This window comes from Daldinia caldariorum (assembly GCF_022478825.1).
Source record: "Daldinia caldariorum strain CBS 122874 unplaced genomic scaffold F4812scaffold_2, whole genome shotgun sequence".
Taxonomy (NCBI): Eukaryota; Fungi; Ascomycota; class Sordariomycetes; order Xylariales; family Hypoxylaceae; genus Daldinia; species Daldinia caldariorum.
In genome coordinates, this window is record NW_025953038.1 from 2157007 (window position 1) to 2183681 (window position 26675).

The following is a 26675-nucleotide window of genomic DNA, read 5'->3' on the forward strand; positions in this document are numbered from 1 at the left end:
AAAAATCGAAGGATGATTATGCTCGACATTCCCACTGGCTAAAACTGGCTGGACTGGCAGCAACATCAGGCGGAAGGGGGGGAAGGGAGAGAGCTTGAAAGTTGCATTGGTACATCCATACATCCATCCAGCGGGTACATTGAAAATTTAAAATGCACCTGCAGGCATGAGGATTTTAACTGGTTATTGACTTGGTTAGGTCCGTTAGGGGGGTGGACAAAGCAGGTGGGTTGTTTAGGTATGTCCATGTTCATAATATGTACATAGTATCTCTTGGACTTTTTCTAGCCAATCAGGGTTTACCTAGGATGCTACGAAAAAGGTACTTAGCAGCGGTAGGCGTGCTGTACAAGGCCTTAGGTACCTGAGGATGTACCTAACCTTTTAGCAGGGTTACAGCGCAATGGTAATCTGTTTTCCCGTCCAGCCGAGGGAGCCAATTCTTCCAACTCTCGCATAAGTTGGACCTTCAACTCTTCATTTACAGCCCACAGCCCCGAACCCTGAAGAGAAAAAAAACCAATCTACCCTCTCAGCTCCGCGGTTGACTAGCCCGTCATTCCCTCCCCTCATGTGACCTCGCCTCACCTCGCTATTGTATGAATTCGCGAGGTTTCCTAAGTTGCGCTGCCAGAATACGTCCGAGCGAGGTGGCGGATATTAAAAAGACTATTTTGTTTTTATAACCCGCACACGTGAGTAAATTTCTTATTACATCGGTTATGTTAGGTACCTCTTTAGGTATGTACCTGCTGTTAGGTATGATACTTGAAGTAAATTGAAGAGGTATCGTGATATGCATGGAAGGAATCACATATTTGATCTCTCTTATCATCAATATCGCAAATACCTTTTAAGGGTATTAAGCTAACGTGACCTCGATATCTTACGTACCGACGCAAGATTGTGTCATTGAAGGCTCGATAATTCGTCCTTTTGTCGAGAGGAAATAATGAGCGGTCAAGCGCGAGTACATAGGAGAGGTATGCTATGGTATAAAGAAAACTCACATACACTACGTAAATAGGGGGTGGGGGTTGGAGTCTTGACCGGACGAATACTGTCACGATCTTCCCGACCCTAGCCCTCGTTGACCCAACCTTCTAGTTATAGTAAACGCAACTATTAATAACTACTACGCACGGAGCCATGCAAGTAGTTCTGCTAGTCTTCTTCTTCTTCTTTTTTTCTCTTAAAGAGGTGAGGTGAAAGAAGAGGGGGTGGAAGGTTCCGATAATTTGTCACCTAAGCAATTAAAGGTACCTAATGTAAGTACATAGGTACCTATATTTGAGAATTCTCCCATGTTTTCAGATCAAGTTACCCATTCCCGAGCAATACTGATTCCCGAGAGTCAATAAGGTAAAGTTCAAAAAAGGGATGGGATATTTGGAGCTTACATACATTTCTCCAAATGGCAAATGCAATGCAGGTCTGTTGCAAGTACATACCTAAGAGGTACTTACCTACCTGGGTAAGTATCTAGGTACCTATGGTAGTACAAACATGAGCCAAGTGCGTCATTGCATTGTGTACGTCATCTCACCTGCATGGAATTTTTACTATGTATAATTTGTTACACGGGTTACTAGTTGCCGGATAAGATTGTTCGTCAGGAATCTGTGCTAGAATTTACACTATCTTCATTTATTTACATGGTATTTTAGGACACGAATGGATGAAAGTTACTCATTAAGAGTTATTCTTAAAATAACGTTGACTTTCTTTATTGTTGACATTATATACCACACCATCATTATTAAGCTCGTTACGATAGGTACAGCCGCCATCACTACCGCTACCGCTACCGCCGGTCCCGATGAAGAAAGGCGCTTAACAATCACAAATTTCCTAACCCAGACTTTGAGATTCTATGTACCGTGCCGGTGCTATAATATAGTGCAGGTCGGTGAAATGGTCTAGTGGAAAAAATAAAAAATAAAAATGGCGAACCATTGGCGTTAATACTAGAAATGACGACGGCTCGAAAACAAATTACTTCGTATGAGAACACCGTGTTCCTTTATTGCCCCATCGCGAAAAGTTGCTTCACTCCCATAATAACAACTTAAATCTTCAAATGCAGCTTACTACATATCTCCTTTAGGTAGGTACCTAAGCTAAGTACCTAAAGTGTAAGGTAGATATGTCTATGCGGCTTGAAAGAGAATTCGATCAACGTCTCAGACTCTATATCTGTTTCATACCTTCAACACACGCAGCAAGGTTGTTATACAACATCTACGGTAAGAGCATAACTCCCAGCCAACGGGAAACTGTTTCAAGATGACGAAATGTGTCTCAGTTCGCGTGACATCGCACATGACTCCTTGGCCTATCAATAATGCAGTGGGCCGAAGCGATTCTCATTGCTCTGGGTCAATAAAAGATACATACTAACCGTCAACCTTGGAAGGCAATTACAGAACACAGCTTACCTCCTTGACGGCTTTCAGGTTCCAGTCTGGGTACTTATAAATCCGGAGTTTATGTGGTATACGATAATCCGTCCCCGGAGATTAGGGGTCTTCCCGCCTTCCATGTACATGTTTAATGGGTCGACATGGTCCAAAATGTTATCTCAGCTTCCTAACCTAAGACTAGAAACATTGGCGAAAAGCTGATAAACCGCTGTCTCAGACATCTCATACAAAGAACCCCGCGTAATTCGGCGCCGAACCCATGACGCCCACTAACAAGCAGGTAAGATATTGAGCCTTGAAAATTTAATTTGGGGTTGACATTTCTTGGTTAAAATCATTCGAAGATCGTTTAGCGTCTCCAATAAGTGTATTCATGCGGGAAACATTAAACGACCAAGCCAAGACACGGAAGCATCAAGAAAATATGACAGAAAATACGAGAGCCGATATTAATATTTATTTTTGGTAAGGCAGTCTGTACACCCTCGAAATAACGAGAATCGTGGCTTAGTCGAGGAAGTGATATAATGCTGGGTTGTATGTACGTGTAGGTGGGATGGGGGAGGTATGGGATGGGAAGGGTGTTGTTGTTGGCTCTTATTAGTGCACTACGAATTTGCTCCCTTCACGGAAAACTTGCCGGCGAAGTTACCCTTTCCCTTTTTTCTCGCTTACGCCCTTACGCCCCGGCAAGTCTTTTCAACCTTTACATAGTGTACCTGTTCTCTTCTACCTACATCCCAGCCACCTGGGATAGTAGTGTAGGGACAAGAGGGTACCGTATGAATCAGGTCATTATCCACTTACCACGGGGCACTAAAATAGGATTTTCTTTTCTTCTACCTACATAGTACACGGACAATACTAAATGCAGTTTAGAGAAAGCGCCTTAGGCTTGCCGCTACGCTGTCTTTCGCGTGACCATTAGCTCTTCCACGATCTGCTTCGTCGATATTCGATCAAATCGGTAGGCTAAGGGGAAAGTGGACATAGCGTAAATCCTCGCCGTTGTGTTCTGTATGTGTGTGCGTTTTTTTTCCCCTTCCATTACCCAGAGGCGTTACATACGATCTACGTGTCTCACGCCGGCTTCTCGCGGTGTTACTGATAATTCCACACCGATCGTTTCCCGTCATGATAGATTGGGAGATGAAAAGCTAACGGGAATACATGAGCTTTTATTCGCTCCTACCCATTCCGATCCGCACTTGTCCTTCCGAGATAGTTAGACTGCATCTGCAGCGCATGTGGAGGCCGAAAAAGCTGTCACCAATCTTGCACGACATAATAGCATCATGATTGAGTGGCTTGCCCCTTATCAGTCGAGATTGTACTCTTGGGCCGTACATAGCCCGAGGTGTAGCTGCATATCCAATACCCTCCAGCTAAAGATTGATCCTCCAAGGTCTCACTATATCCATACCGGTGACCTGGGGGAGAATATTCAGCAGCCCAACAAGTTAACACTGGCTTCATAGCTTAGCGAGCCCATTATTAGGGTAAGATGTCCGGATTGTAATATGAGGTAGTCTACCCCTCGTAGAACCTTCTAGGCAAGCCATTGACGTATACGTAAGCCTTCTACTTCAACTGTTCAGTCACCAGTCGGGAAGTTTCTCCTCCCCGTAGTGACCAAACCGTGTCGAGCAGTCGGGCAGTCGGGCAGTCAGGACGAAGTCGGTAGAGAGTCCATATTGAGAACCTCTTAAAACTCCCCCAAGTGTGCGCGCTACGAACCGTGTGTGCCATGGGCTCGAAAGCCTACGAAGTAGGGTTGCCTCGACATGGGAGGATTGTAGGAGTGGACTGATACCACATGCTATTCCACGTCAGGTGCTCCCCGACGTCAAAATAGCTCCGGCAGAAAGTCAATAGCACAGCATGACTTGACCCGCAGGACGGTTTGTGTGTGTCCCGTCGGCGTTTTCACGGTAAGTATGCTGTCTCAGTCCGACTACACAAGGCTACAGGTGTCGAGAGTTGCTGTACAAGGTCGGCGAGGCTATCTAAGGTATATGACCCTGGCTTCTTAGGAGCCGTGGCACCCCGGCCCCTGAGTGAGGTCACCTTCCCTGTAATTGAGGCGGACGGGTCTCCAGGAACAAGGGGAAGGCTTCGGTAGTGTAGGCAGTGTTTGCTTCGGCTTTTCAGCGGTACGAAATAACATCTCAAGACGAAGTGAGGCTATCGGGTTTTAGGAGACAGGGTATATCTATCGGACCCATATCGGGTCCATATACACAGATTATACGTACCTATCATGCAACATCGCCGTAGCGTGAAAATGATGAAAGGATGGTAGAGCAGGGCCAAAGGATAAACCTATAGGACCCATAAGTAGTGTCAAACATAATTAGATACACCAGCTAATCAAGTATGTTTTACTAAGGCATGCTGTGCCCTTGCATGGAAGCTTCCTTTTGGGACACGTTTCGATTTACTCCCTTCATGTTATATGTTCTTAACGTCTAAACTGCTATCAGGGATTGATAGAGTAAATCTGGATACCTATTATCAATTTTTTACCGGAGGAGAAGCGTAACTAGACGACTCAGAAAAGCTTATGGTTAAAAATGCATCTCAACGCGGCGTATGTCTGTTAAGCTGGATATCACATCGGCGGGATTAACATCAACTTGGGCTCGGGGTCGGAAACTTCCCAAAGAGCAACAAGTTAAAGACCCGGAACTTGATGACTTTCGTTTTGTATATCCCCCGAGTTACCAGGTATAACGTTCTTCTAAGATTAGGCAGGTATCTGGTAGTTGCTTGTATTTTGACCTCTGTTGAAAATTGCCTAGATAATAGGAACCTACCTTAGCTAATTATTAGGGTAAGAATCTTGAACTTAAGTCAGGACTTAAGAGATAAGTGCGTTGGATAGACTTTGGAGATTCTCCCTCTTGAATAGAGTTGTTTTTATATGGGACTAATAATATACAGGTATTTTAGTCTAGTTACCCAGGTACCTAAGGTAGAAGGTGATTGGGGATAATGGGGAAAGATGTGGCTGCATTGTCAGCCCATCAGCTGTGTCACATGACATAATGTATTTATTTATACTTCTCCTACGTACTAACTAGGTGGATCTTATACAGTACTTAGGTAACCTTTACCTTTACAACATCAACAATGAATACAATGATTCCATAATTCCATTGTCAAGCTGGCTCCACTTACCCCTTTCTGACAGTCTAGCAGTTCTAGGCATGCTAAGATTAAGCTTCCGCGTGCCGGCGTGCTGACCGTTAGTAGCACCATTGAACCAATCAAATGCCGATATTGGCGATGAATAACTCAGCTACCCCAGAAATTAGGCAGTTCATGTCCCATTCAGGATTAGCGTATAGAGGTTCTCTGTCAGTTCTCTGCCAGTTTCTTCTCTGCTGCTCCGTCAACAAGCCCACAAGCCCATAAGCCCGCCATGGATTTCGCCTCATCTTTCTCATTTGCCACCTCAACTACCTTACATAGTAGAGCCAAGTTCGCCTGAACGTCACTTCATCATCTCATCCGTACCTACCTAAGCTAGTTGTGCTATGCTTGTGGTAGGTCACATCTACGGAGACATCTACGAACTACGGAGATCGGATTCGGGTACTCCCATAAGCAGTTGCGCGCACGTTACCATCGTCGCTTAGCTCAAAATCTCTCTCGTCATTAATCAACAACCATGGCTACTCAAAGTCAACCTCCAAATAGCGAGCGGACACCCTTACTTCGCGATGCACCTAATGGCCGTACCGACGAGAACCGGCTAGATTCGGCTACAGAAAACCTCAACATTAACAGCGAGGTCAAAACCTTGAGACATCGCCGTTGGATATCGTTGGTCGTCAGCGCTTTGCTCATCGTCGCTTTCATCCTTATCTTAATTTTCTCTGGTAGTAAGTCTTATCGTCCCTCGGGATACACCATCGTGGATAATCGACAACATTATCTGGTTTTGACATTATATAACTACGCTTTCAATCTTTATCCCATTGCTATTAGTTAGATTAGACCGATGCCATGCCTTGACGTAATGCTTGGATTGGAAAAGGAAAGAAACTTACATTCAACCGCGAATTCATCCTTCCTACTTGCATCCTTGCCTTCACCTAGAAGAAGCCGTTTCTAATAGCATTATAGTCTTCTCACATGTTGGTCAGGCGCCTGATAAGACTCCATCGTTGTGTTTGTCACCGGCCGTATGTAGTACCTCCAGTCTATCCTCTTCCGTATAGCTTGTCCTAGAGAGCAGAACCCCGTAATCAAGCTCCTTGGAGAGTAATTTCACTCAGAAGTGGTTTAAAACAGAATTATGCAAAAGGAAGTCATTAACTTTTATCTGCCTTAGTGCATACATGCATCGTCCGAAATTCTCCGTTAGTAAACTTCTGGAATCCCCAATCAATGAACAAGAGCTTACTGTACTACTAGGTAATCTATCCCCGGAATATAAGAAAATTGATCCATGTACAGACTTCGATACTCTCGTCTGTGATGGATTCATCAATCGTCATGATATTCCGCAGGATAAATCTAGTTATTCGACAGCGACTATAATGTTAGAAAATGGCCAAACCACTCTCAGGCATATTCTAGAGTCCCCTTACCCGACTATTTCAAAGGTAAGCGTGTTTCTAGTACCATTAAACATCCTAGTCTCTCGACCTAAGAGCATAGGCCGAAGGGTATATGGAGATAGAACCACGCTGGCTCCTATTGGAATTTGGGTTACATCTGGCTAATCACTTTCTAGCATTCTTCATTTTCCCCTCAAAATCTCATCGAGATTGCTGCCTCTACCGACGAAGAGAATTTCCGTATGGTACAAGATGCTTATAACTCATGCCTAGATGAAGCAACCCTTCAAGAAATAGGTGTTGAGCCGTTGGTTAGGTTGATAAACCAAGTTGCTGCATCTTTCCCTGTCGATGGTGCTTCCGGAAGTGACGCTTCACTTGGAGAAGCTGACTATGCTGCTCTTAGCAATACCATTCTGCTTCTCGAGAGAATTGGGGTTCCTTCCTTCATAGGCATTACTGCTGGCGCTGATGATAAGAACCCTGATGTGGTCATTATTCAGGGATACCCAGCTGGACTTACCTTACCTTCGCCAGAGTACTATCATGATAAAGACACAGTGAGCACGTACGAAACGATGCTAGGAGAAGTCTTCGCTAGTCTCCTTCCGACAAACTCGTCGAGATCCTCAGCCAAGCAGCTTGCACAATCTGTTATTGACTTTGAGAAGAAGATTGCAGCGGCAACACCGTCTCCCGAGGATCAATCCGACGTCACCGTAAGCAAGACTATATTTAATATTCAAGTTTATGGACAAAGCTAATCGGATTAGAAATACTACACTATCGTCAATATTGATGATGTTGGCAAAATTGCTCCAGCCATCGGATTGGACTCTATCGTCAAATCTTTAGCTCCGCATAATTACACGACAAACAGCATGCTATTAGCTTTCCCGGAATTCCTAGGCAAAGTCTCTGACATTCTCTCTAAGACTTCCAAGTCAACTGTGCAAAGCTATTTGATTTGGCAATTAATAAACCAATATTCTTCTTACGTCGAAGGTCCAGAAGTCCAACCAATTCTTCGCTTTTCTAACACTCTATTTGGAAGGGTACGCATTTATTACCTATCTATGTTCAAATCTAGCAGGCACCTGACAGTTTATAGAACCCCGATACGAAGACTGAGCGATGGAAGACGTGTGTTAGTTATGTTGATTCTACTGTGGGCTGGATTTTGAGTCGATTTTATATCGAGGCGACATTCTCGGATGAGGCGAAGCAGTTCGGCGACCAGATCATTCTTGACATCAAGAAGCAGTTTATTTCGAAGTTGAATGATCTTAGCTGGATGGATGACTCAGTTAAGAAGTTGGCCGTGAACAAGGTAAACAATATCGACCAGAAAATCGGTTTCCCAACTACCTCTCCGAATATAACGAATCCAAAGATGCTACAAGCTTACTACAACGGATTAAATATTTCCACATCTTTCTTCAACAATACTCTATCGAGCAACACTTTGGAAATTAACAGGACCTGGTCAACCCTTGGGAAACCAGTTGACCATGGCGAGTGGGGCATGCAAGCTGATATTGTCAACGCCTATTACAATCCGGTAGGGAACGAAATCGTCTTCCCGGCCGGCATCATGCAATTCCCCGTCTTCCAGCTGGAGCTTCCAAGCTACGTGTCTTACGGCGCTTTCGCGTCGGTCGCCGGCCACGAGCTCTCGCACGCGTTCGACAACTCAGGCCGACACTACGATGAGCACGGGAACTTCACGGACTGGTGGACGGACCACACGGTGCGGGAGTTCGAGACGCGCGCCGACTGCTTCGTGGAGCAGTACGCCAACTTCACCGTCGAGGGCAGCAACGGCGAGTCCCTACACGTCAACGGCCGGCTCACGCTGGGGGAGAACATCGCGGACGCGGGCGGCGTGTCGGCGGCGTTCGCGGCGTGGAAGAGCCGCACGGAGGAATCGTCCGACCAGGACCTCCCCGGGCTCGACTTCTTCACGCACGACCAGCTCTTCTTCGTCTTCTACGCCAACTGGTGGTGCGGCATGAACCGCCGGGAAGAGGCCCTCCGCCGCATCTACACCGACCCGCACTCGCCCGCCTTCGCCCGCATCCTGGGCACCACGGCGAACTCCAAGGCTTTCAGGGAGAGCTTCAAGTGCCCGATTAAGGAGCCGATGTGCGAGCTGTGGTAATGATGGTGATGATGTTGGCGATGATATCTTTCCCGTTTTATTTGGGACGTGTGTAAACGTGTAAACGCGTGAAGCTATGGTATTTAGTGTGACGGGGTTTGCGGTACTGGTGATAACTTGGTAACAAATAATGTGTGTTGATTAGGTTGGGTTGGGTCCGGGTTGGTTGGTTGGTTGGTTTACGCAGAAATTGGTATATCTTGTCTTCGATAAATTGTCCTAGGGAAATCAATGCTCTTGCAATGAAATGAGTTTTCGCCGCAATTACGGCTTTGTGACAAGTCCTAAACTTCGAATTACCACTGACCGGGGGGCAGTCGGGGCGAAGTAGGTCATGCCATAACGAACTTCAATATAACTACCTAACTCTAATGCCAAGTCACGAATAGAATAATCCCATTGGGAGATTCTGTCGAAGCAATTTATTTGATGAGATGGGCAATGCAAATGTGAATGCGAATGTAAATGAGAAATAGATAGGATATCACGTCATGTTTTATTACTGCTTTGCCCTTCCGAATCCCAACGTAAACAAACTATCTGCTCATAACAACCTGCCATCCATTTTTAGATGCCCACTATGGTTATGCCGAACCTACCTAACCTAACCTAAAATAAATCAAAAATTCGCCTTTGACCCCGCCTAAGACGAAGGCTCCGGTACCAAACCGACCGAGCCGAGAACAATATTTGACGCCACAGCCAAGTACCTCATAAAAGAAATAGAAGGGGGGATCCAAAACCGCACATAAACTGACCGAATATGCTTAGCATATGGCCTCTTAAACGCAAACCCCAACCTTGGTGTTTTTATGCAGTGCGCTGTATACTCTCCAATATAAATTCTCTTTTCCCATTGCGGCATTCTTAAAAACCGAGCTTCTGCTTCCTGATGCGCGGGAACACGCCAAGAATAATCAGCACGGCGATCACGATCATAGCCCACAACCTCAACCCGAGAACAGCAAGGTTGTAGTCGGTCTGCGTCGCGCTGATGACGGTGGCCGCGAGGAACAAGAGAAGAACGTAGCCGCTGGAACGGTGGTACTTCCAGATGCTCTTAGCTTTCGCCTCGCTGCCGTACAGCTTCGGGGTAGCGAACATGGTGAACCCGACGAGGTACTGGAAGAGGATCCAGAAGGAGGCGATGACGCCGAGGTAGGCGTGGACGGAGTGAAAATGAGGGCCGTTATTTATGGACTTATTGACCTCGATGCTAATGACGCCGACGGCGAAGGAGATGATGCCGAGGAAGTTGAGGCCGGCGTGGATCTTCTGGCCGACCTGCTTCTGGGCGCCGGTGTGCGTGGGCTGCAGGACGAGGATCGACTGGATGAGCACGAGCAGGCCGAACGACTGCGCGAGCGGGTGCACGGAGAACAGGATCAGCGGCCCGTGGAGGAAGACAGCGGCCCAGACCGAGACCACGAGGAGGATGGCGCCAGCCTCGGCGAGCACGCCGGTGCCTGAGGATTGTATGAGCTTTGGCATAGTGTAAAAGCAGTAGTGGAAGGTAAAGTAAAGTAACGGTGGATTGGACAGATATAGGTAAGGTATTGAGTAGTATCTATGGGATAAACAAGTATATATAATTTAAGTAGCATATAATGCTAGGTCTAGGTCTACAATAGAAAAGAAAAAGAAAGACAAAATCGTACCGATGACGAGGTTTTTGATTATGGGAGCATTCTCTCTTTGAGAAGCATCGCCCGTGCGGCCGAGTAGAGGTTCTAGATCACCACCTTGGTGTCCGTCGTTGTGTTGTCCGTCATTGTCCGAGTCGATCGGGGGATGTTGGGGTATTCCCGTCGCCGAAGCCATTCTGGCTATTTTTAATTGTCCAGATAGCGTTTTTGCTTTAGGGATCCACCGCCGCACTGTTTAGGGGGGGTTTGTGTAGTGTATTACGATAATGTTATCAGCTTAGGATTAGGTATATAAATAAGACAGGGTAGATCGAGGATTCCAGAGTTGTTGGGTTATTTTGACGTATGTTAGGTAGAGAGAGTTGATTTTTACTAGGTACCTCTTAGGTAGGTAGGTAGTAGGAAAGAATAAGAAATTACTCTCTCACAGTATTTGCGGATGGAAGGTGGAAGTTGTTTCATATTGTCTTTTTTTCTACAATGGAAACTCCGCTGGACAATAAGATGGCTGGGCATGAGGTAAGGTGCAATACAATACAATACCTAAGGGAAGGTAGGGAAGTTTCTAAAAGGATCTAGCTCACTGCCCAGGTGCTCACATCATCGACAGCGGACATGACGGGCTGCTGCTGAAGGGAAGCTTTGACCTATCAGAACCCTGCGATTCCCAAGCAATTGCTGTATCGTAGGGCGGACTACGTATGTACATGCCTAAGCTAGTGCGGGGGAGTTACACAGATGACACTTAGTTCGGGAAGGTCTAACTATTTGTAAGGTATACATGTAAGTAGTACAATATTTCATAATTTTATGTGAGTTCAATGCATTACGTATGAGGTCAGGTCGAGAATTTGTATCTACCTCGGAGCCTTATGCATTATTTAACCTGAATACGAAAAATAGAAAGATTATTGATATTATACTAAACCGTACATTAGAGACAAACGAGAGAAAGACATTGCGGGGCTGATAGGTATACACATACACAAGTACATGTAAACGATATTACACATGTCCTAGGCCGCCTACCATCCAGTTACACAATTGGTCGGCAACCCGCAGATTTGACGTCCGATCTTGAGACGCATTTAATACACATGCAATTTACTAACATCATTACCAGAGGTATCTATCTATCACCCGTTGGCCGTAATCCGGAGCTTGCCCCACCAGATTAGCGTATTGCGATTTCGAGGTCAGAACGGGGTTTGGGTAGACAATTAATGTAAAAGAAAACAGGTATCTAACCTACCTACCTGGTATTAAACTCTATTTTGCTTTTTTATGTTAGTTATAGGTATTACGTTCTTTGAAATATCCCCGTTAAGGAACGCCACATTACGTAGAGGTAGAAAACCCGCAGCTGGTGTTTTGAATCAAAAATCAAAAAGCATGGCTGAAGACATCGAGTACAAATTAGACGCCGTCAAGGCTACGCCTATCGCCTCGGACGACATCGATAAGACTTTCCGATCTTCCAGCATCGGTACGTGGGACGTTGAGCGCGTGAGGATGTTTAGTGTCGGAAGAAAAGAAAGAAAGAAAGAAATATATGAATCAGTCAGAACTTCCTTCCGGCTAACTCGCAAATCCCCTTAGACTTGATTTCCGGAACGTTGGGAGGCAAGGTCCTAGGTTTCTCCGACCAATGGTTCGCCGATGCCGCCAACCTGCTGACGCCCACGCCTCCCATCAGGCAGCCCGGTAAGATGGTATATACGGGCGCCTGGTACGATGGCTGGGAGACGCGGCGGCACAACCCGGAGCCCTTCGACTGGGTCGTCATCCGGCTCGGCGTAGCGTCCGGGACCATCGAGGGAGTCGAGATCGACACGGCCTTCTTCTCGGGGAACCATGCGCCCGCGATCTCAGTTGAGGGGTGCTTCTCTGCCGATGACGACGAGGTCCTCTCGTGGAAGGGGCAGCACGGGAAATGGGAAACCATCCTGGATATCCGGGAGTGCGGTCCCTCCCAGCGGTTCGCCTGGAAGCTGGATAACCCCTCCACCTCGAAACAGTACACCCACGTTCGGCTCAACATGTACCCGGACGGCGGCATCGCGAGGTTCCGCCTGTTCGGCCACGCGGTGCCGGTCTTCCCGGATGACGTCGACGCGGTTTTCGACCTGGCCGCCGCGCAGAACGGCGGGGTGGCCGTCTCCTGCAGCGACCAGCACTTCGGCACGAAGGACAACCTGATCCTGCCGGGGCGGGGCAAGGACATGGGCGACGGGTGGGAGACGGCGCGATCCCGGACCAAGGGGCACGTCGACTGGGCCATCATCCGCCTGGGCGCCCCGGCGCTGATCCAGAGCTTCGTGGTAGACACGGCCTTCTTCCGGGGAAACTTCCCTCAGAAGGCCAAGATCGACGCTATAGAGTGGACGGGGGCCGGGGAACCACCGGCGGATGCTGAGGGCTGGACAGAGGTCCTCGAGCCGAGTAAGTGCGGTCCTGATCAGGAGCATAGCTTCGAGTCTAAGGTTAAGGACCGTCGGTTTACGCATGTCAAACTTACTATTATCCCCGATGGTGGAGTAAAGCGATTGCGGGTACTTGCTAAGAGAGCTGTCTGAGCATGAGATTTAGCTTTGGGGAAAGGGGCCAATCACTATTCGATGTGTAGTGTATATATTTATCCAAAATATTGAAATATGAGTTAAATCAACGCCTGATAGTTACGATTAAAAGTTTCATTACAATTACTTTCGAATATAAATGAAACTGAGGCTTTAAGCCAAATAAAATGGGAATACGGTTACATTTTCACTCATTAAACGAGTGAAAAGTAAAGATAGATTAGCTCATTAAAAGATACAGTATATTCCATGATGATAGGAATTCTACTTCTACTCCTTGAGAGTTCTTGCTTCTTTCTTATTCTAACTTTAAGAGTAATAACATCTCTCATTTCTTCGTACTCGCAGACCTGTCCCTCCCCAGCCCCTCAAAGTTCATTCACTCACTCACTCACTCATGCTTTCCCCTTCCCTTTCTTGCCCTTCTTCCCACCTCCTCCGCCCGCCTCGCTCCCACTCGGCCCCGCACCTCCCGGTCCTCCAAATCCTCCGAGTCCCTGCCCAAGCATACTCATCATATCGGCCGGGCCGCCGCCCATACCCCCACCACCACCACCACCACCTTGCATCTCGCGCATCATGTCCTTGAACGCGTTCTCGCTAACCCCGCCGCCCGTCATCGCGGCGCTGTACGCCGGCAGCAGCTCGCCCATCTTCCAGCCGCGGGGCACGGCGGGGCGAGGCCAGGGCTCGTCGTCGGCGGGGGCGCCGAGCCCGGGGACGCGCACGCGGCGCAGGGCGTCGCTCTGGTCCGTCGTCGGGTGCGCCTGGAGGTGGCGCGCCACGAGCACGTACAGGTGGTGCTTGTTCTTAACGTTCGCCGTCGCCGCCGTGCTCTTGGCGAGCTTTACCCGCACCCGCCCCGGGTTCGCCCAGTCCTTCGGGTGCACCCGGTGCGCCTCGAACACGGGGCTCAGCCGCAGCGCCGCGCAGGCCGCGGCGATCTCGCGCGCCAGCGGGTTCTTGACCGCGAGGGCCTTGGACACGCGGCGGCCCTCGGCGCGGGAGCGCGTCGCGTCGAAGTACACCGGGTACAGCATCTGGTAGTCCTTTATGTCGCTGGCTTGGATCTGCTGGGCTTGCGGGGCGGAGGAGGGGTGTTGGAGAGAAGGGCCGCTGCCGCTACCGCTGCTGCTGGTGGGAGGGGGAGGGACGCGGGAGGAGGAGGAGGAGGAGGCCGCGGGGGCTTTTTGTCGTAGGATGTCGGATTCGAGGAAGTCTTCAATGTCGCCCTCGCTAGGGTCCGAGAGATCGCTGTCGGATACTTCTTCTACTCGGGGATGCGACATGGTGGAAGCTACCCCCCGTAATAGGTCCGTTGGGAGTATGGTGATGTTAGGTGTGGTTTGCGTTTTGCGGGATGTAAAGTATTTAGTTGCTGTTTTGTTTCTGTTTTGTTTCTTATTATGACAGGTACTTGTTATTTCAGATTAATTCGTTTATGTTTGCGATATCGAACCTTGAATTTTGATATGTGGGGTAGCATGTAACTAGGGATAGTAGCTGTGTCCTTTTGGGTGGATGGATTAGGTACGGTATTGAATCGAATATAGGTACAATACATCGTAATACCTTAGGTCGATACCTACCCGGTACGTAGTGGGGTAAACCCCCTAGTCCTCCATTGGTTAGGGAGTTCCCGTGCTGCAGCTCAGTGGAGAAATGCTCTTCTGTCACATGACATAATGTATATGTACTTCCACCATCAGTGGATCTTGTATAGTAACCTAACCTTTACAACATCAACAACAATTACAATGATTCTTCTTCTCTGAGATCTTCCATCACCGTAATCTGTACTACCTTTAAAAGGTACCTTTTCTAGGTACCTAGGTAGGTATGTAAGCTTTGTAAGTCGCATCGCCGACTCCAACCGTACCAATACAGAAAAATGTATAAGTCATAGGTCATCACTTTCGAGATGCTTGGCTTATCGCATAAGGTTCTCATCAGCATCTTAAACAGAGCCAATGGTTTTATTCGAAATACATCGTTAAAGAACTACCGGCTCGCACTAGCTTCATCGCTTCTCGATTCTATTTATATATCTCGAGTCTGGGCTCGTCGAATTTGGAAGAGATAACGGCGAGAGCAGCCCCCCTATATTCTCCAATATTCTACAAGAGGACACCAAGATTGAGAGGGCGTACATCCGTTATTGGTAGTCTTTAGCAGCTATGTCAGAACGGTTCATTCGATCAACATCCGCCACGGTTGAGTGGTTAAGGTTATGTCTTGCCAATTCTCGTCAACCGCCGTAGTTGTATTATCGTCACCCCTCTTCATACATCCACAGCCAGTCCTTGTGCCACTCAAGTGCCGATATCGTGGTAATTATTTCAACCGAGGTGACTGGATAGGTAGTTTATATTATAACCGATTACTACCACCATCATGCGTGGAGATGTGAACTGTCAGTACATCTGTAATCCATTGATCCATATATTGATAATGATGTGGTGTAAGTAGCTCCCCACTCTCGAGGATTGTTCTGAAACCAGAGAAATAAATGAAACAAAATCAGAGACGATGGAAAGTCCTCGTTATACATATATAAACATGATAGTTTAGAAAAAAAACCAGGAAATATAGCTTGCGTGTGTTTATGAAAAGTCGGGATCAATCAACCAATATTTAACACGAAGTTACAATGTCGTCCGGATACATCACATTCGTGGAACAGTTTCAAAGAGCTTCTTTTATAGAGCTTTTCGTCTTTTCTATCCTATTGGTAAGGCTAACTACCTAATCGAATTGTATAACTACAGTTTATATTTACTAAAATTTGTATAAGTCTTTAGGACTAGGAATTGCCAACGCGCTTTATAATGCCTTCTTCCACCCACTAGCCCCTATACCGGGTCCAAAGCTATACGCCATCTCCCCTCTTCCTATAAGCTGGTCCAGAGCGCAAGGAACGCTACCCTACAAGTTTGCTGAGCTACATGAGAAGTATGGCCCCATTGTACGTGTCGGCCCCGGCGAGGTATCCTGTGCTGGCCCGACGTCTTTCAAAGACTTGTACGGTCCGCGCTATGGTAAAGGTGGCCCCTTGACCCGCGATTCGCGGGCCGCAACGGTGAAAGAGAAGTTTGGCGCCGTAGGCATGTTTCAAGCTGGGGTGCAAGAGCACGCTCAAATACGTCGTCAGCTCAACCCGGCATTCTCTGAAAAGGCCTCCCGGGAACAAGAGCCCCTCGTCATGGGATACATCAACGCTATGATACAGAAGTTACGCAACGCCTCGGCCGGAGGAGATGCTGTGGACATAGAAAAGTATACCATGTGGGCAACTTTTGATATCCAAGGAGACCTGGTATTTGGCGAGGATGTTTTCAAGTGCGTTGAGAAGGAGCAATACCACCCGTGGATCAAAATTAGCATGGCCTACTTCACATCAGGGGTTTATACCCACGCGCTCAACGACATATCGCCTTGGGCACTTTGGATCTGGCAGAAGTTCTTTATTCCAAAAAGCTTTGCAGATGCGCAGGAGTATCATCTTAGGACTACTCTAGACTTAGTGGACAAGAGGATGGATACCAAGGAAACAGGCCACCCGGATTATATGTCGTTCATTACCAGCGAAAGCAAAGCCGGCGAAGTGCTCACGAAAGAACAGATGTATGCTAATGCGCAAATGCTAGTCACAGCCGGATCGGAGACGGTAGCAACAGCCTCTGCTACTACGCTCTTCCTCCTGCTCACCCACCCGGAGGACATGGATCGAGCCAAACGCGAGATCCGGTCTACGTTCAGATCGGATCAGGATATTACCGCCGCTTCCGTGGTCGCTCTACCATATCTCATCGCTGCAATTGACGAATCCATGCGAGTCTGGCCGCCAGTCGCGACATCTTTCCACCCGCGAGAGGTGTTCTCTGGGGGGTGCGTTGTAGATGGATATTTCATACCTCAAAGCTCTATGATTGGCATCCATAACCATGCTATTGGTCGCCTGGAGAGATATTTCAAAGACGCGAAAAGCTTTGTCCCTGAACGTTGGCTAGGCGACGAGAGGTATGCCAATGACGTGAGAGAAGTCTTCCAGGTATGCACGATTCCCTCTTCACACATTACCATCAGCTGGCTTAACTTCATGGATGCCGATGGCTCAGATGCAATACGCATTCAGAACCTAAGATACGTAACACAGCCTGAGATGGATCAAATGCTAACCTATCCACAGCCATTTAGCTCCGGACCATTGAACTGCCTCGGGCTCACGATGGGACGCATGGAGACTCGGGTTATACTCGCCAAGCTTATTTACAGCTTCGATATCGAATTAATGCCCGAGTGCAGAAACTGGCTCGATAATCAGAAGAACTATATCGCTTGGCATAAGCCTCCTCTGATGGTAAAGTTGACTGCGGCATAATGAGTGAGTGAACGCAGGATTGATACCTAGCGGCAAGGTTGGCGGACGGTTTCTTTTTTTTTTTTTTTTTTTTTTTTTTGGTTACATGACCGGTATCAATGAAGCATGTGTACCCAAGACCATACCGTATACTGCTGTCTTCGGCGGCGTGCATATGTCGAATCGTGGACGATCTCGACGCCACATGCTCCATTAGTAGATTAGGTACCTACCTACCTTACCCTACCTTAAGTTAGGTACCTGTATCTAACTTATCCTTCACGAAGAGCAACTCGTGTTTTAACCTAGCTTGACTAGTCACTAGGCACCTACCGTGTGCACATGTGTAAACTTTCATATTTAACCACCAGGCAATTGATCCCTTCTCTCTTTCCGATTAAAACCAAACCAAGCTCCCATGAACAAACAATGACGTTTGCCAGCAAGTCAACGGAGAGTCGAGACCCCAAGTGGGAGGTGAGACACAAATTGGCAGCACCAACCCGCTGCCCGCTGCCTCCCTCCCTCGATTCCCCTTCCCGTGGTATCGGCCCTGTCTCCATGCAGCACGGGCTGCCGCCTACCGGGAGCATTATGTAGGGTGTGGGAGGTCATCTGATGTGATCTGTACGACTTCCTCTGCAGCGCTCGGTACAATACCAATCCCAGACCTTACTACTGTATCTAGGCCCCCCGAACGTCAAGCCCGCATGAGGCGCGATATTTATTCTTCACCCGTCCAGGTACCTAGGTAGTTGGGCGGTTGCTGAGCATCTCCGGTCTGTGCCGTCTGGGTCTGCTTCTTTGCTAGCAAATGGCGTACATAGATAGATAGCTACTAGATAGATAGATGAATGGGTGACCGTGTGGCTTTGAGGGCTGTCTTCGGGCGTTAAGATACGAGGTATGCATGAATGTATGTATGTATATGCGTGTATAGCAGCATCCCACCTGCGGTGTAGTTAATGGGGAAGATGTTGAGGTAGTCCGTACCTAGTATGAGATGGGGATAGAGGGGAAGAGGAGTGTGAATTGTGATGCGCTTCATATCCACTTCTTTGGGGAGACTCCTGTTCCATAGATTCATTCAAATCTTGATCTGATGATATTGATATCTTCTACCTACCCGACAGTTTACTTTCGGTAATTAGGTACTGGGATGTGTCCATTGTGTTTTTTATCTACTCTAACTAGTGTATGCCAGCTATATTTAACCCCCTTCGGAGTGAGATCGTGGGTTCCAAGGCAAGTCTATAGACCATACGTCTACTAGCATCTCGAATACAGGAGGACTACCTATAGCATATCATACAAGCGGTGTGGGGTTAAGGCAAAGGAGATTAGGCACTTCTTCAGCCTCCTACTTCTCCCAAGACAAAATGTAGCATGCCGCGTTGATCGTAGAATAGAGTCGAGACATCTTTTGCTTTTACCCTGCTAAGACACCACACATAACGCAAGCTAGACCAAGCACCATTCTCTATACCAGGTACCTAACTTAACCTAAGGTACCTACACATGCTTTTTTATTCCTCATTCCAGTTTACCGCGGAGAAGCACAACGAGAAGAAAGCCTCGAAACTCGATCGTCTGGAACATTTCCGATGCAGCCCTACACATGACCGATGCATGCATACGGGTACCTTAGGTAGTTGTCTTGGACGGCTTAATTACCTGAACTATATCGTTTAATCCTTATGGATAATAGTATGACATTGAGTCGAAACAACGTGATTAACAAGGCTATTTTGAAGATTCATGGTTCAATCCTCGTCCTCAATGGGGCGTATTACTATTATGTTAGGTAGGTAGGTAGGTACCTGTACTTACCTCGGAGTAAAGCTAAATCCTGCACCATCCTCACCGTTCGTGAATTTCTTCCCCCCCTTCCCCCTATTTCAAAGTATACGTGTGGAGACGGCTATTCCCGCCAATGCAGGCCGTCGCAGATAAATAGACCTTCGGTAGCTGTCAAAGTGAAACAGAACAGGCATCATACATGCGCGGTACGAGATCAACTCTCTTCTATATAATTCTCGTCATAAAGATAGAGGTACCTAAGGTATCAGATTTTGCACCTACCGACTGACCCCCTTCTATATCGCACATGTGAGTTTAACGAAACTCATTATTAGGATTACATATTTACAACGAAGACAATCAATCCCCTTGGTGCCCTAGGGACATGCACCTAATTAACCTGTTTAGCCTCCCTCTGCCCCTTTAATCGACTTGCGAGGAACATACCCGGTTATCAAGCCAGATCCCTATCCATGCTTTCCATGACCGATCCTATGCAACCGTTGAATAAGAACCATGCCGGCTCCCCGATGCCCGACGCTCCTTTTAATGAAATCGTACTTTTTCGTACACACCATCCCCATGGCTTTGCCCCGTTCAGGTTTATGCTGATCCACATATGACTACTTGATCGTATACGGTCGCTAAACCTCTACTTAAGAAACATTTTCTCTTAGGCATGCTTATCGTCCTTTGGTCTCGGCAAACCAGCCGCTCTTCTCGACTGGACATCGCCTTCGGCTAGCCACCTGCTTGCCTTGACGAGCTGAAGAACATTAAGGAATTGTTTTAAGGCCATGATAGGAGCGCTGACTCCAGCAAGGATCCAAGGAAAAGTAGAATCCATCTTGTTTGCGCGCGCCATCTCTAAAGCACCAGCACTATAAGGGTTGGTGAAGAGCTGGCGAAGGACTGAACTGTTAACCTGTGCTCCAGTCTGGATGGCAGCAGCTCTTGACTCGCCAAGGGGTTCGAGGAGCTGAGGCGACAAAAGTGGCGAGGAGAAGGATAGCAGATACAAGGCAATAAAGAAGACTTCGTTAAGGGCGCAGCAAATGAAGAGCACAGTCTAGGACATGGTAAGCTAAAACAGATGACAGGGCTTTTGCCAAGAGGAGAAACCGACCTTATTGGTGTAGTACAGGTTTAATAGCCAACTTCGTGACTTGTCTACATTCTTATGGCTGGTCTCCGAACCGCCCATAGCCAATGTGGCATACATATGCATATAGTGACTCGCAAAGTCGATCGAAATCAACCCCTGGAATACGATCGCCCAACGCGGGAAGGCGGAGGACAGGAACACAAGTAGGCATGAGGTAGTGCATCGATCGGTTACCATGTCCAGAACGGCGCCAAACTTGGTTGACTGCTGAAAATGACGGGCTGCGTAGCCATCGAGGGCGTCAAGGAGACACGAGATACTATAAAGTATGGAACATGTGCGCGGATGGAGGGGCATGTAGTAGAGAGATGCGATAGCTAGGACGATACGAGAGTAGCCTATAATTTTCGAGTTTCCGGGTTAATACAAGGCACCAACACTGGTAACTAGGTACTATATAGAGGAGGGCATCACGAGGCTGTGTAATCGAATGGTGGTGTTGAATGAACTTGGTAAGCGCATACCTATAATATTAGGCCAAAATAGGAATATATTTTCCTTCGGCAGGCTATTCACCTTAGGATCTAACGATGTAATGGCGTCGCCGTTGCCATTGCTCCCAACTTTATTGATATTTTTAGCCTCTTTATTATTGTCGTTCATAACAACCTCGTCCTGATTATTGTTGGTAAGAGTGTTGTCGGCATCGCCAGCCGTGGGGGCTGAAGCTGCTGCTGCTGCCAAAGCGGCCTGCCGCCTGGTTCGCCTTTCAGACATGATGGCTTCCCTTTAAGTGCGACAAAAGTGTCAGCGAAGAAAGTATGTGACGCGATATTATTTTTTCGGTAGCTGAAAGGATGATCGGGTTTGGCGCTCAGCTGAGCCGCACTGGCGTGCTGAGGTGATGCTCGCTCGGGTGGTGTGATATGAATACAACAGCTCTCTCCCGCGAAAGAAGGCGGAAGAGGAGGGGAAGCGGGGGAGCTATAAAAGTGAAAGAAAGGATGCGCTCGCGAAATAGAAGATAGCTATCACAAGAATAAAAAAGTCAGGTGAAAACTAATCAAGCAAGAATATCAAAGGGCGAAGGTGAGGAGATGATGTGATAGTGATGAGAAGACAGACATGAGACACCGTTTCGGCTGCGTCGGGAAGAACTTCTAGAAATCTTGCCAGCTGCCAGGGCTGTCAAGGTTCTGCTCGGGGCTCGCACCTGTGAAAATGGGAAAGGCTTGTCTGAGGCTGTCAGACCCGCAATTCTTTTTTTTTATTAAAAAAAGTAAAAAATAAAATGAAATGAAGTAGCAGTGATTACGTAGATCAAATGCTAGGTAATGTTAGAAAGAGATAAGGCTGCAGGTGCCCTCTTCATACACTCATACACTACCTGGTACATGTACATGTAGGTAGTGTACATTGCTAACGCAACTGTGCCCAGTACCTATTCTAAGCATTCCTTTAGGTTAGGTACTTTACGTAGTTGCGTTTTATAGCGATCCTGTAAGCCGAGTTAGAATGACTCGAGCAAGGTATTCTTTACCTGTTGTATAGTGTTTTATCAAGTCTGGTATGTCGTATGTAATAAAATAATTCCATCGCGTCTCTTTGCTTCAGAAGGTTGGCATGAAAATTGTAAAGGATTCGTCGAGTCTGCCTCTACAGGAAGAAGGATGCAGGTAGAAGACGCTTGTGACCGAGTTGATTGGGTACCTACTTCACGCCTGTTTCTTTTCCTATAATAGAGACAGCCATAGTTTTTGTTTTTGTTGTATCAGCGTAAACTTGGTCAGACTTTACAAACCACATCCCCATCCCCCAAAAGCCGATGGGATTTACACAGGTAGGTACACACAATAGCTTCAAGTTCAGCTTTGTATTTCCCACCTACATCCTATTATTAGGTACCTAGCTTAGGGGTAATCATATATATCTAACATAACTATTTATACATGTGAGTATCAATTGATGCATGCATATGTAGGGTACAAGTAATAAGTCCTTAACTACTGTAAATCGTATCCATGGATATATCAACCTTTTTAGGTACCTCTAAACAAGGCGGCTTATTACTTTTTGAGAACCACTCCTACTTACCTAGGTATATTATAGCCAACGCATCAAGTCCCCTCGTCGCATACATCTCAACATCTCAACGTGGTATTGGCTAGTTTTGGTACGTGGGGCCTTCTTTGACTGCAACCACTCGACGCCACCGAGTCTCATCCTCGGACAATCTTCAGAAGAAACAGGATAGTTACCTAATACATAGTAGTTTATTCATCATGTACCTAGCCTGTTCATAATAAAGTTGGCTGCAGGCCGGGATGGAATGTATGTCCAGTGCATTTGCACCTGCAGTCTTAAGAATTGGGTACCTCCTACCTTACCGACGTCCACCGCAATACGGCTGGTCATTCGCCTAATTCTTTGTGTAACTGCAGGTGGGCGTTTCCCCATTTGAACACCCATTCTACTTAGCAGCCTACCTAGGTACCTACCTAAGGTACCTACTTTTGTACAAAACCCACCACATACCTTCTCGCATCCAAAATCCCACTTTGCTACTCTACCTGTGCTGCCGCTCCCCCACCCTGAACTGCTTCGTCGTAAAAATACCTACATGTGCATTCCTCTATGCAAGTTTCTTATTGATAACCAACAGCACAAGACACTTAAAAGTCTCGACTTGAATTCTCAAGTCTTGATCAAATATATTCCAGGACGCCAATTGACCTACTAATTTAGATTTCTGACATCTATTAGATGTTAACAAGCTGGCGTTGAGAAGAACTACGACGTAGCCTTCACAACTATCTCCTTTCAAACCTTTGCTCCATTCTCGTTTTACCCCCTTTCAGGGCCTCTTTTATTTCCTCGATTACCGCTTCCGAGTCTCCTGAAGCTCATCTCGGGACGGGTCGTGTTTGGTCTTGCCTACCTAGGTGGTGCCCTCATCTGGAGTTGGTTCCTGCACGGTGTGTCCGATCTTTTGGTCTGATTCCCAACCCGAACCCGCATATCTTTTACCCGTCTCTCTCCTCCAGTAGCAAACAAGCATACCAGAGGGAACCAATAGGCCCAAAGACACCGGGTTCTTCAAAATCTAAGGGGAGAACAGCATATGCACGGGATTGTCGGTCAGCTACCACATCAACCAAGCAGCCAAGGCGGTCTACCGAGTAGAAGAACGGCATTGCGCCTCTGCGTCTCCAGCTTTCAGGTATGATCGCTTTCTCCTCAGTGGGACAAATTTCCCATGTACCCGTTAGCCGTTATCCATTTCTACACCTTACCTTGTCCTGCCCACCTATATAGTTGCAGCAAGTGATATATTCTTCTTATATATTAAGAGGTCTAGCCGCAGCATTTGCACCGTTTGGCTTATTTCGCGGCCATCTCGTCTATTTCTTATTTAGATTTATCCCATCTGCCGCAGTAAATTGACATCATTTAGCTCCACTAAGTCCAGGGTTCTCGCTCAACCGCCGATCGCCCCCCGATAGACGAAAGACCCTTTTCGGCAGAACCTGATCGGGTGAACGTGTTCGCCGGAACTCTGCTAGCCCACAATTATTTGCGATCGCATCTCTCGACCATCTAGAGTCCTGTACCTTGGTTGCGCTTGAAGAAAGGAGGAAAACAGATAAACTTAGTTGCCGGCCTATCGATAATTATTTTGCTATGTGTGCAGATCAGGATCGCCATCCTACGTTCAAGGCGAGCTTCGCCGAAAGAGCCAAGAATGCCTCTCACCCGCTACTCAACTATCTGTTTCGACTCATGGAACTAAAGAAGTCGAATCTATGTCTTAGTGCCGATGTTACCTCCGCTCGCGAACTCCTCACCTTAGCCGATCGAATGGGTCCGTCCATCGTCGTACTCAAGACGCATTATGACCTCGTCGCTGGATGGGACTACCACCCGCAAACTGGCACCGGTCCTAAGCTGGGTGCCCTCGCGAGGAAGCATGGCTTCCTCATCTTCGAGGATAGGAAGTTTGGGGATATCGGCAGCACGGTTCAGCAACAGTATACGGCTGGAACTGCGCGGATCATCGATTGGGCTCACATCGTAAATGTTAACATGATTCCTGGTAAGGCTGCCGTGGCTGCGCTCCACCAAGCAGCCGCCCGGTGGCGTTCCCGTGTCAATTACGAAGTAAGGACGTCTGTCTCCGTCGGAACCCCGGTTTCGGATGAGTTTGACGAAAATAGTAGCGACGAGGCGGACGGACATCCTACGACTGCGCTGTCACCTTCGAAGGACCCCCCGCCATCATCAAGTGTCCGTCCTGAGCACAACGGTAGAAAGGGAAGTATCGTGTCAATTACTACTCTCACTCAATCGTTTGAGCCCGTGGATTCACCGCGTTTTGGCAATTCTATTGCGGAAGGCGACGAGTTCTTATTCCCAGGGATTGAGGAACCCCCATGGGAACGAGGACTTCTGATATTAGCACAAATGTCCAGCGAGGGGAATTTGATGACCAGAGAGTACACGCAGGCCTGCGTCGAAGCTGCTAGAGAGCACAAGGGGTTCGTGATGGGTTTCATCTCCCAGGAAACCCTTAACAGTGAAAGCACAGATGCCTTCATCTCCATGACTCCAGGTTGCCAACTACCTCCCGACGGAGACGAAGAAGACGTCAGTGTTGCGGGCGATGGCCTTGGTCAGCAATATAACACGCCCACAAAACTTGTGGGAGAGTGTGGTAGTGATATCGTCATCGTTGGGCGGGGTATTATCAAGGCGGCTTCTCCGCAGTTGGAAGCTGAACGATATCGAAGAAAGGCATGGAAAGCTTATCTGAGCAGGATAGGGCAGCAAGCGTGAGAGAAACAAGATGTTTCGCATTAGGCGGATCTATATCGAGCATGGACGATCGTTTCGTCCCGGAGCCTGGAGTTCTTTCGGCTTTATACAAGATAGTTGTCATTGTTATTCGGGGACCTGGTCAACTCAAAAATTGAAAAGGAATATAAGAGAGTCAAGTCATAACCAAATGATGTCCAACTGTTTTCCAAGTTAATAAGCATATCACGGCGGAGTTCTTCCTTGCGAATGGTCTCTATGAGTTTTTCCTATACTGAATGCGTACATCTACGGTTTGTATGAGATATGAACTGGAAGAAGGGATACCTTGTTGGGTTTCGTCTTCATTTTGTCAATGATGGGCCAACAAGTTCCAACTCATCGTGGTGCGTATTGGAGCTCGCTCCTTACACGCGCCTTCGCGTCCTTCATCCATATTATCTGTCAGGCGCGAAGAGGCGGGTCTTGGCACGACATGTACCGCAACTTTTCTTCTACAGTTTCCACTAAAGAGAGAAGGGGGAAAAAAGGGCATCTCGCACTTTATAAGTGTAAGCGGCTTTTCTAACGCATACATTAGTTCATCTTATGCTTCTGTGGGAGACTAGCAATGCAGGTTGCTAGGTTGCTAGGAATTATAATGCATATATGCGTGTATCATATAGGTCTAATAATATTAGGTGTGTGTCCCTTAAGTTAGGTACTTCAGATAAAAGATAAAAAAGAGGATTGAAGAAAAAAACCTTCCTTTGCGGATGATTAAACTTCCTCGTTACATAATCATCTAAGCACGGAGACAACGGTCTTAGCGGGGAAAAGCCACCGTTCCGAATGTAAAGAAGAATTGTTCTTTAAATATGATTGGTTCTAACTTCTACACCAGTCCTAGAATGGTATAACTAAGTGGATGATGATTAAGGATTGATCTGCTGATATAACTACCTAAACTTAAGGTAGGGGTAAAAACTCCATTTAGCTGGCAACTTTAATATAATAAGTCTTACTACGGGAGTTATTGATATACTAATAAACTAAATATGTGCCTAATCTAAAATAGCGTTTAGAATAACTGGGCACTTAGTTGCATAACATAAAGTGTGCTAGAGTAGAGTTTGTTTCAATGTAGTTGTATATATTCTAGGATATACCTAGGTAAGTTATTAGGTGAGGGTGGTGATGGCTACTCTAAGGAAAGAACGTCGGGATGGGGTCGACTGTAGA

General features: G+C 47.1%; 7 protein-coding genes across 7 annotated transcripts; 4 read left to right on the plus strand and 3 right to left on the minus strand.

The window, feature by feature from the left end:
* Nucleotides 1–5786: 5786 nt before the first annotated feature.
* Nucleotides 5787–9602, plus strand: F4812DRAFT_414895 (endothelin-converting enzyme 1). Its single transcript, XM_047932924.1, has 7 exons — nt 5787–6310; nt 6555–6613; nt 6763–6790; nt 6846–7036; nt 7168–7710; nt 7765–8046; nt 8103–9602. Exons 1-7 carry the CDS (start codon nt 6097–6099, stop codon nt 9150–9152), a joined length of 2367 nt encoding a protein of 788 aa, XP_047793939.1. The 5' UTR covers nt 5787–6096; the 3' UTR covers nt 9153–9602.
* On the minus strand, nt 9603–11360 carry F4812DRAFT_414896 (eukaryotic cytochrome b561-domain-containing protein). Its single transcript, XM_047932925.1, has 2 exons — nt 10811–11360; nt 9603–10618 (listed from the first exon to the last, which is right to left on the minus strand). The coding sequence occupies exons 1-2, from the start codon at nt 10971–10973 to the stop codon at nt 10020–10022; spliced, it is 762 nt and encodes a 253-aa protein (XP_047793940.1). The 5' UTR covers nt 10974–11360; the 3' UTR covers nt 9603–10019.
* An 830-nt stretch (nt 11361–12190) lies between these two features.
* Nucleotides 12191–13374, plus strand: F4812DRAFT_455733 (Allantoicase; the record flags this gene model as incomplete). Its single annotated transcript, XM_047936873.1, has 2 exons — nt 12191–12284; nt 12398–13374. The coding sequence occupies 2 exons, from the start codon at nt 12191–12193 to the stop codon at nt 13372–13374; spliced, it is 1071 nt and encodes a 356-aa protein (XP_047793941.1).
* Nucleotides 13375–13573: 199 nt separating this feature from the next.
* F4812DRAFT_186978 (signal recognition particle, SRP19 subunit) lies at nt 13574–14894 on the minus strand. Its single transcript, XM_047930079.1, has one exon. It carries the CDS (start codon nt 14664–14666, stop codon nt 13773–13775), a length of 894 nt encoding a protein of 297 aa, XP_047793942.1. The 5' UTR covers nt 14667–14894; the 3' UTR covers nt 13574–13772.
* A 529-nt stretch (nt 14895–15423) lies between these two features.
* F4812DRAFT_467637 (cytochrome P450) lies at nt 15424–18067 on the plus strand. Its single transcript, XM_047938680.1, has 3 exons — nt 15424–16108; nt 16172–17428; nt 17567–18067. The coding sequence occupies exons 1-3, from the start codon at nt 16028–16030 to the stop codon at nt 17756–17758; spliced, it is 1530 nt and encodes a 509-aa protein (XP_047793943.1). The 5' UTR covers nt 15424–16027; the 3' UTR covers nt 17759–18067.
* A 1855-nt stretch (nt 18068–19922) lies between these two features.
* F4812DRAFT_187047 (CDP-alcohol phosphatidyltransferase-domain-containing protein) lies at nt 19923–22130 on the minus strand. The gene is made up of 5 exons (XM_047930080.1): nt 21768–22130; nt 21167–21670; nt 20664–21040; nt 19985–20606; nt 19923–19928 (listed from the first exon to the last, which is right to left on the minus strand). The coding sequence occupies exons 2-4, from the start codon at nt 21417–21419 to the stop codon at nt 20211–20213; spliced, it is 1026 nt and encodes a 341-aa protein (XP_047793944.1). The 5' UTR covers nt 21420–21670; nt 21768–22130; the 3' UTR covers nt 19923–19928; nt 19985–20210.
* A 1709-nt stretch (nt 22131–23839) lies between these two features.
* F4812DRAFT_414930 (Orotidine 5'-phosphate decarboxylase) lies at nt 23840–26196 on the plus strand. The gene has a single exon (XM_047932926.1). It carries the CDS (start codon nt 24324–24326, stop codon nt 25473–25475), a length of 1152 nt encoding a protein of 383 aa, XP_047793945.1. The 5' UTR covers nt 23840–24323; the 3' UTR covers nt 25476–26196.
* Nucleotides 26197–26675: the final 479 nt, after the last annotated feature.